The 17,338-nt window shown below is 42.8% G+C and overlaps 3 protein-coding genes across 5 annotated transcripts; 1 reads left to right on the top strand and 2 right to left on the bottom strand.

The window, feature by feature from the left end:
- Positions 1–1,006: 1,006 nt before the first annotated feature.
- LOC117852368 (protein cornichon homolog 1) lies at positions 1,007–3,787 on the top strand. Its single transcript, XM_034734431.2, has 4 exons — positions 1,007–1,287; positions 1,791–1,972; positions 3,168–3,290; positions 3,387–3,787. The coding sequence occupies exons 1-4, from the start codon at positions 1,222–1,224 to the stop codon at positions 3,421–3,423; spliced, it is 408 nt and encodes a 135-aa protein (XP_034590322.1). The 5' UTR covers positions 1,007–1,221; the 3' UTR covers positions 3,424–3,787.
- A 302-nt stretch (positions 3,788–4,089) lies between these two features.
- LOC117852367 (enolase 1) lies at positions 4,090–9,154 on the bottom strand. Its single transcript, XM_034734429.2, has 17 exons — positions 8,971–9,154; positions 8,766–8,829; positions 7,008–7,072; positions 6,697–6,744; positions 6,522–6,608; positions 6,351–6,431; positions 6,169–6,270; positions 6,012–6,092; positions 5,855–5,929; positions 5,669–5,731; positions 5,516–5,596; positions 5,221–5,415; positions 5,089–5,139; positions 4,896–4,984; positions 4,759–4,810; positions 4,611–4,667; positions 4,090–4,486 (listed from the first exon to the last, which is right to left on the bottom strand). Exons 1-17 carry the CDS (start codon positions 9,037–9,039, stop codon positions 4,406–4,408), a joined length of 1,341 nt encoding a protein of 446 aa, XP_034590320.1. The 5' UTR covers positions 9,040–9,154; the 3' UTR covers positions 4,090–4,405.
- A 3,722-nt stretch (positions 9,155–12,876) lies between these two features.
- LOC117851812 (uncharacterized) lies at positions 12,877–16,588 on the bottom strand. Of its 3 annotated transcripts, none has more exons than XM_072293009.1 (5): positions 16,052–16,588; positions 15,044–15,951; positions 14,754–14,964; positions 13,832–13,968; positions 12,877–13,740 (listed from the first exon to the last, which is right to left on the bottom strand). In XM_072293009.1, exons 2-5 carry the CDS (start codon positions 15,266–15,268, stop codon positions 13,687–13,689), a joined length of 627 nt encoding a protein of 208 aa, XP_072149110.1. In that variant the 5' UTR covers positions 15,269–15,951; positions 16,052–16,588; the 3' UTR covers positions 12,877–13,686. The 3 variants fall into 3 exon arrangements, with proteins under 3 accessions (XP_072149110.1, XP_072149109.1, XP_072149108.1); XM_072293008.1 differs by having other exon boundaries at positions 12,877–13,326; positions 13,676–13,740; positions 15,044–16,586; XM_072293007.1 differs by having other exon boundaries at positions 15,044–16,586.
- Between the last annotated feature and the right edge of the window lie 750 nt (positions 16,589–17,338).

A 17,338-nucleotide genomic window follows, 5' to 3' on the forward strand; every position in this document is an offset into this window, starting at 1 on the left:
TATTAATGACGTGAACAGTGCAGGGGTAGTTTAGAGGAATAATTGAGGGGTAAAAATGATATTTTCCATCTAAGGTCCTGAAGATTAGTAGTCCATCCAAACAGCCCTGTACTAAACTTTAGGACTAGCAATTTGAGGGTTCTAAACTTTAGTACACTACTAAACTTTAGGAGTTTGTATTCAAACAGGACCTCAGCAGGCTGATATGTCATGCTTGTTCACAAAACGTTCCGTCTGCTGGCTCGCTTCCTTCGCGATTTGATCTGTGCATGGACACCGACGGCATACAGTAGTTAAGCCCGGGCCATGGCCGATTTATGGGTCGGCTCCTGGCAAAGACTTAATATAAAAGAAGAAATGATATAAAAGATAGCAAAAACGGTAGAGTTATCATCCGTACGTCCGACGCAGTTAAAAAAAAATCGGACGCACCGGCTGTTGTCCCCACGATGACGCATCCTCTGCTCCTCCTTTTTTTCTCCACGTGAGCGGACCCCAACATAGAACATCGCTTTTTTCCTTCCCTTCCTTCTTCCCCAACCGTTCTCTTTTTCTCCATTCTTTTTAACAAGTAGTTTGGTGAATTCGGCAAGCACTAGATGCACCGCCAATCGGACATCGCGCGGCGGCGATCGCAACAAGCAGCCTATGAAATGGCAGACTTCTTGTTGATGTTGCATGCTGTGTTTTTGATATTTCAATAGCTAATTTGCAGAGTTGCTTCTTTGACTAAAATATGGAGATTTGGATTGTAAGTTGCATGAAACATCTCCATTTATTGTGGTGAGAAATTTTCTTAGTAAACCATTGTCCTTTTAGGTTGCACAAGGTAAATTCTGATGTTGCATCCTGCCTTTCTTCATGCTGCAACGGATCGGATGTCCTAGCAGTGCCGATCTATCATTCATTCATGACATCCGCCTGGCTTTATTGAAAGGTTAACAGGGTAGATTAAAAAGGAATGGGTTAACAGGGTACTAGCTATCACGTGCCGTGCAACCCCTCGCAAACTGCGCATCTGACTGACCGACCGACCCGCTCGCCTTCCACCCCACGCGTTCCAGCTCACCGCCCCCGCCCCCGCCCCCCGACCACCTCGCCGGCGGCCGCAGCGGCGCCACGGTGCTCCGCTAGGGTTCCGGCGACGCCTTCCCCCCTAGAGAAAGCGAGAGCGAGGCATCCGCGCCGCCCGGAGGGCCAGGTCGTTGGGGGAAGGCAGAGATGGTCTTCGTGTGGCTCACCGCGTTCTTCCTCGTCGTCGCGCTCATCGTGCTCGTCATCTACCAGGTCAGCCCCGCCCCCGGCGCTCCGCATCCCTAGCCGCGCCTGGACTTCTGTAGGATCTTTCTCTGGCCAATTCCTCGCGAAATTGAAGCGGATGTGTAGAGAGTGGGTGGCGGATTTACATGTCATTTCGGTCGAATTTTCAGTGGATTAGGTCTGGAGCGAGTAGCTAATCCGAATGATTTAGTTTTTAGTTTCAATTTGGCTGGTGTAGGAGGAATCAGGATGTGGTTTCGATGTTCTTGTGTTCTAGTGATGGTTCCAACTGGTTGGTGATTGATGCGCGATGTATTTGTCAGATCTCTGATGCATATATTTTTGTTTTGTGTACAATTTTTGACCTTTGGTAGGAATTTACACCAGGTTCATACTTAGTAGGCTTTCTAGCCTTGCAGATGTTGCCTTTGGACGAATTTGGATGGTTTTTCTTCTCACGTTTTTTTACTGACAAGCATGCTCAGCCTGAATTATCCCTAATAATTTGGTTCTTCCGCTTGTTTTTGCAGTTGATGTGCTTGGCAGATCTTGAGTTTGACTATATCAACCCGTTTGATTCATCCTCTCGAATAAATAAAGTGGTTATGCCAGAATTCATATTACAAGCACTTCTGAGCGTATTGTTCCTCTTATCTGGGCATTGGGCGATGTTCTTGCTTTCTGTCCCAATGGTGTACTACAATTATACGCTGTAAGTGCCGCTTTTCTCGTAACTACCTTTTAAAAAAACTAATATGATCCTGTAGGCTTTAGTAATGTGAAATCATGGAGTCAGCATCTTGTTGATTGTACATTGTTGCTAAATTATCAACCTAATATGGATAGAGTGAACCGGCAGTCGAAAGTTGGAAAATGTGTTGTGCTGGCTAGTCATACTGAGAACCAATAGAAAAGAGGAAATAGGTGCTCTGAACTAATTTATCTATTTTTGTGCTGTTGAGTCACAAATTCTTGGATTGGAAAAAAAAACATATGTCAAGGTCTTGTGTCTGCTGCTTCTAACTCTAATCTTGGTACTTTGCACATGACATCCTGAATACGGTTACTTGATTCAGGGGGTACCACAGATATTTTTTTTGTATATTTTTAACCCAAATGGAAAATGCTACTCATATGCTCACTAACTGGCTCAAAGTGCTACAAACTTAACACCTTTTGTTAATAGCACTAATTAGGAAGCATAAAATTTTTAATGTGTGTAGGGCACGGTTTTACATAGGTAATAAATTAAATCATTCACTTGTGCTTTACCTCTTGTTCTGTTTTGTTGAACATACGTTGGTTGTGCTTAGTGAGTGATCTAACAAACTGTGAACATGTGTATATACCCTGTTTTAGTTGAACAGGTTAGGTTGCACTGCTGGTGATATATGCTATTTGGTATGGGAAAGTCTAGAATGCATTTAGTGAATAGCCTATAAATATAACACAGTTGGATGGAATCACATATGTCTTCAAAGTGACCATGCTCTGCAAGCAATTAGCATGAAGAAAACATAATTTGTATGTCTGACCAAAAATAGAGTACCTCATCTGAGAAGAAAAGAAGACCTCTTTTGCAGCCAACCTAAACCTTACCTTTGGTAGACTTGTAAAGCTTAGAAGATTCCTTTTTCATTCCCCTAACTGCCTAAGCCACAGAAAAGGTGCAAAAAGCAACTGCAACAAAAGATACAGTACCATGTCAATGATTATTAGCATTTGATATAGTTGATGTAGTTTCTCCTTGCTGTTTGTGGTTACTAAGCTGTCCAGTTTTCAGGACCTTTTCTGGTTGTTAAGACAGTGACCATGAACTAATTATTGAACTACTTCGAGCAAGCGACAATCCAGTTTACTTCCAGCATTTGCAATGAATAAGTTCATATGTTTTATGGCCTTTGCAGGTACCAGCGGCGGCAACATTTAGTAGATGTGACGGAGATATTTAATCAACTTGGTCGTGAGAAGAAGCGACGTCTTTTCAAGATAGTCAGTCTCATCGTTCTCCTATTCCTGTCCTTGTTCTGGTAAGGATATAATGGCTACCTCTATTTTTGACAGTTATTGCAGGTCTGCAACTAGCACATGAGAAACTAATCACCACGTATGGTGTTTCTCTGCAGGATGATCTGGAGTGTATTGTCGGAGGAGGACGAGTAGGCTGACAAAATTGCTGTGGTAGCTCATTCTGGTCTTGCAATCATTAGTTAGGCAACACCGCCCCATGGCAGGCTGACTATGCCATCGATTTCATGTGTTAACTTGAATCAACGGGTTGAATGTAGGTTTTCTAGTTCAGTGAGGCAAATAGACAACATGCCCCCCCAAGGCCCCAACAGTAAGGTTGGCATGCCATGCTGTTTGTTGCTCAATCTAGTGAAGCTCCTACTGTTACCATGTTTATCATGAGCCGCCATCGCTATTTGTTGAATTGGACTGTGCATCAGCTCTCATGAAGCAAAGGAGCACTGCAAGTTCCACAGATTTGTGCATAAATTTGAGTTGGCCTCTTCTTTTTTTTTAACATCATGTTTGATGGTTCATCTTTGTTTAGCCTTCACTGCTGGCCTGTTCCCTACATCCATATCTGATGTCACTGTCATCCCTAGTCTGTCGTCTATTGGAATCCCTAGTCTGTCCTCTGTCGTCTATTGGAAGCACATTTGCTGATTCTACAGCTCAGGTCCCCGGCACTCATGGTTTGCCCAGCCGTAGTATTCACGCTAGCAATGAATCGATGGACTGCGACTGCAACGGTTCCATTCTGTATTCGCGAAAATGGTTCAACGGAGTACAAAATGGTTCAACGGAGTACAGAAGCTCGCATTCGGCAAAACACAGCTTTTTGACATAAAAAAAAACAAGAATTCAGTTTGGACAGCAACACTACGACGAGTGCAGATCGCCACTCAGTGACCAGCTCAAAAAAAAAATGTAGACATTTTTTATCCCGCGACAAAACCACCACTAGTATGAAATAGTCCAGCCATTGGTGATATGACGTAAGCAAATGACCCAGCAAGCTCTCATGGTACACAAGAACCTACCCTTATTTTACTTGTACAGACTCGTATCAAAATGACCCTGCACCGAAAACACCAGAACACATGCTCATCCTCTCCAGGTTCTAAGCTGGCAGGGTTTAGTACGGCTCCACTGGTGCCCTGAAATTTTCTCCGGCATAGATGGCCGCGGCACCGAGCTCTTCCTCGATCCTGAGCAGCTGCAATTGCAAACGGGCAATGGCAATGTTTGTTCAGAATACAGACTCTAACCAGGTTTGGAAATGCTTCGCATGGTTTCAGTAACCAAGAGGAACTTCCAAGAAGCCTTGCGCAAGTGCTCACCTGGTTGTATTTGGCCAGGCGCTCAGAACGGCAGGGGGCTCCTGTCTTGATTTGACCCTGAAATCAATACATGGGAACGATGTTACGAGTGAAGATAATATTCACAAGTGTCTGATGTGTATGTTACTAGGTTAGTTGACAGCAGTACCGTAGACAGGCCAACTGAGAGGTCAGCAATGAAGGTGTCCTCTGTCTCACCACTGCACAAAGAGAAGATACATAAGTGAAACAGATCAAATTGGAATGCTAAGTTTTGAAAAGTGCAGAAAGCACTACAACGCCTACCTCCTGTGGCTCGCCATCACTCCCCATCCAGCACGCTTGGACATTCTAACAGCCTCAATACTCTCAGTCACCGAGCCGATTTGATTCACCTGTCACCGTGTAGTGATGGCATTAGTCAGTAGTTAAGTCACTAACAATACAGGTAATTCATACCCAGGAAAATATTTGTAATAGAAAATAGCAATGATTCTACCTTCAATAGAAGAGCATTGCAGGTCTTCTCACTGATGGCCTTGGCAACCCTCTGTACAGGTCAAGCAGGTAATGTCAAAAATTGTATTTTGCAAGGATTAGTAGGAAAATCAATTCACTAAGTGTTACTTACGGTGGGATTAGTAACAAGAAGATCATCTCCTACAATCTGCACTTGCTGTCCAATCTCATCAGTGAGTTTGGCATAGGTGGACCAGTCATCCTGGTCAAACGGGTCTTCGATGGAGACAATAGGGTACTCAGAAACGAAGGACTTGTACAGATCTTTCAGGCTGTCTCCTGAAATTTTGTTTGAACCATCGTTGTTCTGCGCACAAAAGTTAATGCACATTAATATAAATAAAGAGTCATTTATTATCATAGGCATATGAGTAAATAAAAGCATAATAATAAATTGCAGTTCTCACATCCTCCTTGAAGTTAAGATCATAAGTCTTATCCTTCTCACTAAAGAATTCAGAAGCAGCAACATCCATTCCAATGACCACCTGCCATAGATGAGTTGAATTAACAATATGCAAAGGTTGAATTGTGAGCAGAGTAGAGAAGAGAGGGGATACCTTTCCAGTGTATCCAGCCTTTTCTATAGCTGCCTTCAACAGCTCAAGGCCCTCTTTGTTTTCCTGCATACATTGGTTGATAGCAATTGGATTGTTAGACAAATGAATGCTATGATTATTTTTAATACAAGTAGCAATTTTTGTGCCTGCCTATGGCAGCAGCATGGGAAAGCGTATGGACATTACCTGAATGTTAGGTGCAAAGCCACCTTCATCCCCAACATTTGTGGCATCTTGACCATACTTCTTCTTGATTATGCTCTGCATACAGAAGCTACATTCTGACTACACACTCCCAAGGGTCCAGACTTAAGATACATCAATAAATGCATTAGTTGCTCACCTTCAGGTGGTGGTACACCTCAACTCCCATCTTCATGGCCTCCTTGAATGAGGAGGCACCGGTTGGGAGGATCATGAACTCCTGTTTCAGTTAAAAATGTTCAGAGAGGATAGTTGAAGCATGTGTTGAGAAAATTACATTTCTGAAACTAAGCTACCTGCATGGCAAGCTTGTTTCCAGCATGCGATCCTCCATTGATCACATTAAAAGCAGGTACAGGCAGCACCAGAGTTTTGTTTCCAGCAAGATTTGCAATGTGCTGCCAATATGTAGACTTTCAGAACCTTCTAAATTGTGTATACAAACATAATATGAATCATGGTTGCAACATTGACAGACCTGGTAAAGAGGAATCTTCTTCACCATGGCTCCAGCTTTGCACACAGCAAGTGACACAGCAAGAATAGCATTTGCTCCAAGCTTTGTAGATTCAAAGCAACATGAAAGGAAATCAGTAAGAATAGTGCAAGATGCAAGTCAAGTTTATGAACATAAGTATCTCCTCCTTACCTTTTGTTTACACCAGCCCCAGTCGTTGGAGGTTCCATCAAGCTGCTGAACCATGAAGTTGTCAATGTCAACCTGCTCAGTGGGGTCCTGGAGCACAATTCACTGGTAAGCTAGCTATCATGTGTTTTGGGTTCACATCAATGAAATAATCTCACTTGAGAATTGAGATGCATACCTTTCCAATAATTGCTGGTCCAATAATGCTATTTACATTGTTCACGGCCTAACAAAAGATAATTCAACTTATTAGTCCAATGTGAACAGAGAAAACAACCCATAAAAAACAGAATGGTTGCAACCACAGGTCAACTGTGGAAGCAAACTTTAAGCCACAGGCTACCTAGCAACACTTACTCAACTGATTCCGCTTGTACTGAAAGTGCTTCAAATGGGTTTCACTAATCAATTTATTGCAAATACAAGATGGGCGTATAGTGCTAATATAATGCACTCACAATGAATGGAACAATTGGCAGGTCAACTAACCTTAAGAACACCCTTGCCAAGATAATCAGATCCTCCATCCCTCAACTCCAAGGCCTCATATATTCCTGAGGCCAATTTTCCAAAAATAAAGAGTCAAAATTCTGCATATAGATGTAAAGAATGCATGTGGAACTTTGAGTCAACAACAGAAGCCACTCTTCTTCAAAATGTGAAAAAATGGTGGCTAGAGCGAAAGCTGACATACTGCAAGAAGTCATATTGCTAACGTGTCAAGATGATCAAACATGGCATGGTATCACACATAAATCTGTTTCATGAACCATAAGACAAGTACTCTTCAGCCATGGTCTCAATGGCAGTGCATTCTTTCTGTATTATTTGAAAACAACATCATGCTTATACTTGACGATTGAAGTATGTTTCAGAGAGGTATAGCTTAATTAAGATCAATGGATAAATAAATTATATTATATGGAAAGCATACTTGTAGCGTTCAAAAGTAGAAGTCGTCTTCTGTTTCATTAACAGATCCACACAGTTAGAAATTTTCAGATCAGCTCACCATGTCATGACGGTGATGATTCTGCTGACATGTTTTCTAAGCAATTTTAAGCTCTATACTTGAATCGAAGTTGCTTTTTATAAAGCCTGAAGACAGAAATTTTACAGGAAGTATTTCAATTCCTATAGTAAAAGCACTAGCGTTCCAAATAGGCATCCAGCATCATAGCAGCGCAGAGCTGCAGAACAGACTCGACAACAACAATTAGAATATACCATTCAAATCCAGCAAAAACAACCACGCACACCTCCAGTCCCAGCCAATTTAGGGTGTAGCCAATTTAGGGTGTATTTGGTTGAGCTGTGACTTTTGAAAAAATAGTTGTAACCTTTGAGCTGTGAAAAAGTAGCTGTGAGGTGTGAGCTATGGAAAAGCCGTTTGGTGGAACAGCTGTAGCTTTTGAAAAAAGTAGCGAGCAGACCCCACATGTCATTCATAGTCCCCCTCTTCCTCTCTCACTGACGAGCAGACCTTTCTCCGGTCTCTCCACTGCTCCACCCCACCTCCCATGCTCCTCCTCCTCCCTCTCCACGGCATCACAGTGGTGGGCGCGGAGAGGGGTGCTGCGGCCGGAAGAGGAGGAGGAGGAGGGGCGCCGCCGTCGGCCGGGAGAGGAGGAGGAGGAGCACTGGCACCGCCGGCTAGGAGAGGAGGAGGAGGTGCACCTTCGGTGGCGGCTGGGAGAGGAGGGCCGCCGCGGCTGGGAGAGGAGGAGGAAGCAGGAGCTGAGATGCAATGGATTTTGTACTGAGGAGAAATCTGCTTTTGCCCAAAGCACCTATGAATTAGGTAGCCTTTTGATTGGCTTTTAAGAAGCAAAACAGTCCCAAAATCCTAACCAGGCACCCTTGACCTCACATATTGAAAAGGGATAAAAGAGCTCTTCCTTCCGCTAAATAACTCTCGTGCTATCTTTTTCTTAGATGTCGTTTTCACCTTTCTTCTTCTCGATCTTTTCTAACCTCTTTTCTTTCTTCCTGTACAGTTTTTTTTAACACTATTTCAATATATTTACCACAGTAGGGCATCCCCTACTGTATTTACTAAAAAAATGAATATAAGCCACGCCGCATGCAGGACCGAAGCAGCCAATCAAAACGCACCGTTTATTGCCACACAACCACAGCATCGAGTAAATTTCACCAAAAAATTCGCCCCACATCAAGCGATGCAAGCATCATCGCAGCGAAACAGAGCACTCTCGTGTCATGCAGGGTGGATCAGAACACACGTACCAGTGGATGCGCCGCTGGGCACGGCCCCCCTCGCGAAGCTGCCGTCGCTCAGACCCACGTCCACCTGTACACACAGCACAACCAATCAATCCACAGATTCGGACGGTAAAAAACCCTTCAGCGCAACGACACCACGCCATCGAAAACACAACCAAATCGGCTCAAATTTGGGAGCCCTTTCCCCTCGATCGATCTCACCACGTACCTCGACGGTGGGGTTGCCGCGGCTGTCGAAGATCTGCCTCGCCTTCACGGACGTGATCGTCACCGCCATCTCCTTCCGCCGATCCTTCCTTATCTCCAAAAAGGTCTCTCTCTCTCTCTCTCTCTCTCTCTCTCTCTCTCGAGATGTTCGTGTTTGTGCTTTGCCTCGCCACTCGAATCGGGGGCCGCCAGCCGGCCGGGCTATTTGTAGAAGAGACCGTGGAGGAATGGGGCGGGACCACCTGGCGGCGCCGGATCTCCAACACGTGAGCAGGTGGAGCCCGCCCGTCAGCCTCCGCGCATGGGTTTGCTTGGAGGAGGGGAAGCTGCGATGCGCCTTTGGTTTCCACGAGAGTTAGCGCATCTAGGCATATTCGATTTCTTGTTCCACGGTGCAAGTACTGCGGGGTAATAGTTTTTAGTTCAAAATTAAGAATTTAATTTTTTTGCAAAAAACACAGTACGAAAACTTAAAAATTAAGAATTTATTTGTTTAGTGTCCTCGAGAAAAAGACAAAGAAAATTAGTGTATGGCGTCACATAAAATCAAAAAATATCGCTTCAAACGAAAAAGAAGGGAGTGGCCGAGGGCGCAGCAGCCTAATACAGAAAATGCCTCGCAAAAAACAAACCCACAAAATGCCAAGGCAAACAGAGATAGGGTTGGGCCAATTAAAAGATTGAAAAATACCATTTCGTCGACTACGATGCTCCTCATTTCGTCGGTTACGATGCTTCTTATCTGCGTACAGCTTCTTATTTCGTCGCGTACAATACTTCTCATCTACATACATCCTCTTATTTCGTCGTGTCCAATGCTTCTCATCTGCGTACAGCTTCTTATTTCGTCGCGTACAATGCTTCTCGTCTGCGTACAGCTGTAGTATCCATTCATATATGCACACCAACTCAACACACGCACACCCCACTCGCACCACACATACATAACCAGATCTACAACTACACACAGACTTAGGAGACCGTGTCCTTAGAGCGATCATTGGAACCATCCATGACTCCGTAGTTGATGGGTAGCGTAGTTGAGGATGAGTGAGGGATAAGGGTACCTATGGATCCTCATTGACCAGGATACTGGTCAGTCCTGACAAGTGGTCCGCTTGATCATGCCGTGCGAGCCAAGGTATGAAGATACGTGGAGCACAAGTCCGGATGCCGGGTGAACGGATTCTGTCGGGATATCACGGGATACTTGTTGTTAACCGACTTAGATTGCTTTCCATGTAACAAACCGACTAGGATTAGATCCTAACTAATTGTAATCTTAGGCCATCAGCCTATATAAGGCAGTTAGGGACGCTCCCGAGGGTAACACATCCTGTCTCAACTCTCCGCATACCATACTAGCAATACAATCCACAAGAACACAGGATGTAGGGTATTACTCTCCGAAGGTCCGAACCTGTCTAAACCTTGCGCCCCTGTGTTACCATTCGAGTTCTTGGTCTCACGATCTCCCCGTCTACAAATTTACCACCCGAGTAACCCCTGGTGGACTGTCGTCACTAAATCCGACAATAAAGGATGGCACATAACACATGGTTCGAGGTGGTATTTTCCAAAACCAGCTAGGTTGGCGCACGAGGAGCGCCGATACTAAAGATGTTAACCTAAAATAATGATGAAATGCAAATTTGTTATCTAACTATGCTTAAAGTAGCATCGATGGACTATGCTTAAAGTAGCATCGAACCAAATAAAATATATATAATCTACAATTAAATTGATCGCTCACAATATTAAACTTAAACAATTTTTTATCATAATGATCATCTTAGCATTGTATAACTTTTTGCTTAGGAATTTATTGACTTTTTGGTGTCAGTAGATATAGCTGACGGATTGACGTGCTATGTTTCACTGATTATATTTTTGATTTTGATAGAAGTAAAAGATAAAATTAGCAATGAATGAATAATTCAATCTTATTTTGTGAGTTATGAAGTGAAAGTAAAGTTCAAAAAGTAAGTAGGGTTACCATAAATGAACATAGTATACACGTAATATTGATGACTCCTTTTGTTGTGGCTCCATCTTGTTGCAAATCATCGTAGTTATTCATAAGCATTGAGTATCGTAGATTTAAGCACTGGTTCTTGATTTCAGCTTAACTTTGAAGCTGTTAAACTACACTGAAAACTAATGCACAAGAGGACGATCAAAGATTCAAAAGCACATGTTAGGTACGCAGGGGAAAAGGAGGAGGCCAAGTGGCACTTTGCATCGCCACCTTGGTCACCATCTGGCTCTGGTGCAGTATAGAAAAAAATATATGCTTGTTCCAAAGAAAATTTCTAGTCCAATCAAACGTGCAACTCTGTCGAGGAAAGTAACAGTTCACCCAGGAGCACGATGCTTTTCAATCTTCCTTACCACCTGTACAAAGCCACAAACACATCTGCCTTTGTCTAGAAAACAGAGGCACTTGGCACCGTCCATTACATTATGGGAAAAAAGGCTACAGGTGTTTATGCGTATAAGATCATTCTCAAGTTATCAGCATGATTAATCGTTTTCGGATAAAGATACGCAGCTCTTCTACATGTATTCTCATCCTGCTTTTAGGGACGACTTATCATGCTAGATGATGGCAGGAGTCCTACTTTTAGAGACGACTTATCATGCTGGATGATGGCAGGAGCGAAGCACATTTCCATTTCCACTTTAATTGGTCACACATAAGTGTCATCGTAAGACGTTGTTTGTTCCAAACACTAGTGCATTTTCTTAATCGAAGCGGCAGGTATACATTTTTTTCCCGTTTAGGAAGATCTCCTTTTTAATATAAAAAATTGACAGCTCTCCTGTTCGTTTTAGAAAAAAAAAATGTAGTCCAGCACAACCGCTCACCAGCAACTTCCTTTTGAATTTCTCTTGTTACACGTCCCATTTGACCCGTGACATTGGACCCGACCCGGAATTCAGCGATGAACAGACGTATCGTACGATAGGGACTCGATTTGGGGTTGTCAAAACTTTGTCAAAAATGCTTTGGGCATCTGGCAATCTTTTTCCATTACCGTTGGCCACAGGTCGTTCTCCACGGGCATCTCATCAGTCTCAGCGTTGGCCACAGGTTGTGGTCCACGGGCATCTCTCAATCTCAGCACTGGAATTCCCCTTGTTTTTTTTTCTTTATGCCAGTCTCGCAGACAGCACTGTTTGTGCTATGCCAACAATAATGACACCATTTAAAATCGAAATAGTTTAGTCGTGATAACGAAATCAACTTTGCCTTTGCAGTTTTATAAACATCATTATAACGATGGTGATGCAAGATGCCACTCTTACATGGCATGAATCTTTTTATTACAACAATAATCAAAAGTGCTCTTGTGCTTCGTGCGAATCTGCGAACGCATGACGTCACTCTCAAAAAGAAATGGGCTGGGTCACTGAGGATGTGAATACTTGTGATCAGGCCTGCATCCATGCCGAGCCCAAAAACTTTTTAGGCCCTATGGCTAATATTCGGAAATTCTCACATCTGCTTGGGTCCCGTTTGGTAGAGCTGTAGCTCGTGTCAAAATGGCTCCGGCTCCAGCTTCTATAGTGGAGTGGCTTCTCTGATGGAGCTGAAGTCATTTTGAATAATACTTGGTAAAACGGCTTCTCAATGGCAATAAAGTAATTTTATGGTCAATGAATACTTGGAGAGGGAGGAGAAGCTGGTGAAGTCACTTTCTTTTAGCTCCTTAGCTCCTGCTCTTTAGTGTAAGTCGTTTTGTGACTTCTTTCTGACTTCGACGATGGAGCTATTTTGAAGTTACTAGGGCTTCACAAAAACCGGTGGAGAAACCCTACCAAAGGGGCCCTTCATCTAGCATTCTTGTGTGCCCACAACAACATAATACGATGAACAATAGAGAACCAACATGTGGGGACAATGTATCATATAATATCTTGCAGTTTCTTTGAACAGCAAATTCTGAAGTTTGGTGTTGTTATTGCACCTGAAGCACTGAGCTCATAACATGCCTGATTTTTTTTTCAAAAAAACTGATAGTATTCCTAGACACATAGTAGCAGGCTACCAGCAGAGGAATCGAGAGGGGAAAAAAAGAGAGGAACAGAAAACATCTTATTCATGTATGACAACTACTCTGACAGACCCATGGCACTCATTTCTTATCCGAATAAGAACCGTTCTAAAACATTGGCATATTGACTCTTAACTGTCCCATTTATATCTGTACAACATCGATTTGAGAGACAGATCTTGACACCAACGTCCGATCAGAAATTCAGAAGCACATGCCGAGCAGAGAAACTACCCTCTGGATAACTCTGATCATCTGCACTAGCTCAATAGGATGCAGGAATCCACCCATTCCATGATCTAGTGACCAAAAACAAAAGTATAGCTGTAAATATCGTATAGCATGCACATACGTTTGGCAAACAGAATGGAAAGCAAAACAGCACGAGCGGATACAAGGATAAGTTGCAACTGTGTACTGGCACACCCTATAAGATGCATCCACCACGCTTGCTTTGAGACCCTTAACAAAATCATCAAGTAAGAAATAACACCGGACAGAAAACTCAGTTGTCATCAAGTAAGAAACAACACACTACAATATAGTACCTCCAGAAAAGTAAACTAGATATTAGACACGGAAAACAAGTTGTTTTCCCAGTCTGAAACATTATGTTTTCTTGACACAGAAGATACAAACCTACCCTACCTCGAATGCCCTTAGTCATCGTCGTCGTCGTCCTCCTCCTCCTCCTCATCATCGCCATCACCATCCTGTACAAGAGAGGGGGAGCGCATGCAGTTAGCAATATAGTAGCAAATATGTTATCCTGGAAAAAAAAAACAGGAAACTGAATCGTCATACGTTATCATCAGAACTGCTTAAATCATCACAACCAAATGGCAAATATCCATCCAAGTGACCACCAGTGTATGCATCAGTCTCAATGGGGTGCTGCATATCAGGACTTCCATTGTTTTTACAACCAAAACAGTGACCACCTTCATAAACAAAGGATGCAAGAGACAGCTATATCACCGATCATGCACAAACAGATGTTAATAAGAGCCGAGTAATTGAGGGTAAAGAACAGTTTAAGATAGTGCACAAACATAAACTGCAAGGATCATATGTAGCATGAGACACACACACAGAAAAAAACATCTAGCAAAATAGCTAGCACCAAATTAGCAACCGTGCACGATAAGATGGTAATACTGCCTAAGTAATTTAAGGTAAGGGAAATTGTATGTATGCAATCAGTGCACAATCATGTGCATGAAACAGTTTGAGATATTACATTATCGTACACTGCAGTGGTCATGAATGACATGAAATATTCGAACATAAGACAATGGCACAAAACTGACGCCACTATAATAAAGAATTGGAAATCATATACTCACCAACGAATTTACAACTACATCTACCCGAAGTGCTAGCACAAGCAGAACCTGTATTTCAACATTTTTTATGCGCCAACATAGCTATTGTCAAAATATACATTCAAGTCTCTTGATTAGAGTTGCAAAAAGTGTATGACTATGAAATATATACAGCATAAGCACTAAGCAAAAGGCCGCATGAAGTAAATGACTTCAGTATATATGTATGTAAACAAATATTCCTTCAGACTACAATAGTTGAAGTTAAAATTGTAACTGTACAACCTTCTCTATCAATGAAATAGGCACCGTCTCGTGCCCATTCGTTCAAAAAAAAAAATTGTAACTGTACACTTAACCACTACGATGTAGAAGTTAAGTAAGATAAGAGTTTGGGATACCCTCAGCAATTGATTTGATCATGCGGCAACAGTTGACCTCCAAGGCATCTTTTTCTTTAATATACGACACTTCAGCAAAGAATAATTTGTTGCCAGTGCTAGGGTTATCGTCAGCCTTTTGCTTTGTTGTGAAATTGAAATGATAATACCACCTGAGATTCTCCAAAACCCATTGCTTCCTCAAAAGATCTTCCAGTTCATACGCAAGATTCTGAAATAAGAAACACAACAAAGTGTAACATCAGAGAGAGGGAGAGAGGGGGAGAGTGAGAGGGGGAGAGGGTGCACACCCCGGAAAGATTATTTTCATCATTAAAATGGTCCAGTATAGCTTGAACCAAATACCACTTTTCACTATAGGTATTCTCCTTTGTTGTGCCAGTCCTGTTTGAGTACAATAATCCACCACAGTTGTTTGCAATGGAGATAAATGAACTAGAACAAAGCCAAGAAACTTTACCTTGCTTCACACTGCTGCATATCAAGAAAACTATTGATAGCCTTTTCAGTTTCATCTATGCTCTGAAATGGTCCACCCAGATTAGGGTACATCCAGAAAGTTCCCCTCCGGTCAATCCTAATGTAAAACACCTCAAAGGAATTCGGAGGCTGCCGGATCAAAATGTTAGACCCAAGAGATGAAGCTGATGGCAGAGGGCCATCAATGGTGTTGTGGGGCACCATCCGTGGACTGGTACTGATTGACACTTCCGATGAACTGTCACAAAACTCGTCCAAGGATGAAACAACTGGCTCTTGCAGAGTTAGTGCTTATGTGGACTCAGCAGCACCTGTCACAAGCTTGCCGAACCTGGATGGGAATGTTCTCAATAAGCCATCAATGGTGTTATGTGGCACTGTCCGTGGGTTGGCGGTGATTGATTCTTCTGATGACGTAGTGTCGAGCAACTCCTCCAAGGATGAAACAGCACCTTCCACAAGCTTCTCCTCCGATGAATTGTCAGGAAACTCATCAAAGGATGGAACATCTGGCTCTTGCAGAGTTAGAGCAAACATGTAATCAGGAACATTTGCCAGAAGCTTCTGACATCTGGATGGGAACGAGCTGGATGAGCCGCCAATGGTTTTATGTGGCACACTTTGTGGACTATCAAAGATCGACTCCTCCAGTGATGCAATGTTGAGCAACTCCTCCAATTCCATGGACTCAGAAGCACCTGCCGCAGGCACCTCACACCTGAAGAGGAGAAAGCACAAAGAATACAATCCAACAAATCCGTATCTGAGAACCATCACTATTCAATCTCCAAGTAAACAGAGGTCAGGAATCATAAAACCTCTCATATCAATTTAGGACATTTTTCCTGTTGGTACAATTGAACAACTCCTTTCCACCCCAGGGCAATGATCATGAGGTCTTTCGCTACCGATCTCAACTCTGCCAAAGGAACCACCAATCCCTACTTGTATCCGATAGAAATTAGAAACCCACTGCCACATCCTTCAACAAAAGGCCTAGGACTAGATCGACCAATACATAAACCTAACTAACACTAGATCAACCAATATAGCCTGACACAGGATCCTCACAATAGAACATGATAAACGCGAAAGAGGCCGTACGGTTTACGCGGCGGCTGCAGGTCCTCCGTTACGACGGGCGACGAGGCGTGACGCGTTCTGCGGGGACGAGTGGCGGACCTGCCCTGCTTCACCTCCGATGGGTCGGCGAGGGGAAGCTTGATCTGCCTATGGTGCCGCCGAGTGCCCCCAGCCTGGTGGGGGCGTGGCATCGCCGGCGGGGAACGGAGGAAGACGGTGGTCGCTAAGGAACTCGCGAATGAGCGAATGATGAACTTTTTAATAAAAAACAATACTGTTTTAATTTGAAAAACAACACCTAATTCAAAAACTACAAAAATAATACATGTAGCTCTACTATAGAGAGAAATTATATTTTTGGTAGCGAAAATTAAGGTTGGTGCCTTTGAGCGAAAAAAAACACATAACATTTTCGCAGTGCAACTGTGCAAGGGCTACCCAGCAAAAAAAAGTACAAGGGGAGAAGAGAGCGAGATGAAAAAGGATCTTTTTACTATCTTTTTTTTCCTTTCAAATTATTTCTAAATTTATTATGACATGATAGGGGAGCCACAATACTTTTAAAAACAAGACTAGAAAATAATATCATTTGATCATATGAATTATGTTCTTTTTAAATTAATATATGTTCATGAAAGCATAGGTTTACGTGCCATCAGTGTACGGTAGGGCTCTGACTTCTTCAAAATATTTAGGCTTTGGCTTCTCTACTAGATAAACGTTTGGTAAAAATATTTTCCTTCTCTCTTCCGGGAGGTACGAAAAATTAGGAAATCAGAATCGGTTCATGGTTTTTTTTGAGAAAACGGTTTCAAGATGCTTATGGACAAAATCCGTTTTTACGTTTTGCATTTGATATTGCTTTAGGTTCGAATTGGTGAAGAAGCAAGTGGAGATGCCTGATAGAATTTCATGATTATAAGGAAACTGTTCTCCCTTCTAAATAAGATAATTCTGTGTGCACCAACTTCACTAAAAAGTCCTCACAGTTTGCTTCAGTTTTGTAAAAGGAAGAAGTCCAT

The sequence above is a fragment of the Setaria viridis genome, chromosome 4 (assembly GCF_005286985.2).
Source record: "Setaria viridis chromosome 4, Setaria_viridis_v4.0, whole genome shotgun sequence".
Lineage (NCBI taxonomy): Eukaryota > Viridiplantae > Streptophyta > Magnoliopsida > Poales > Poaceae > Setaria > Setaria viridis.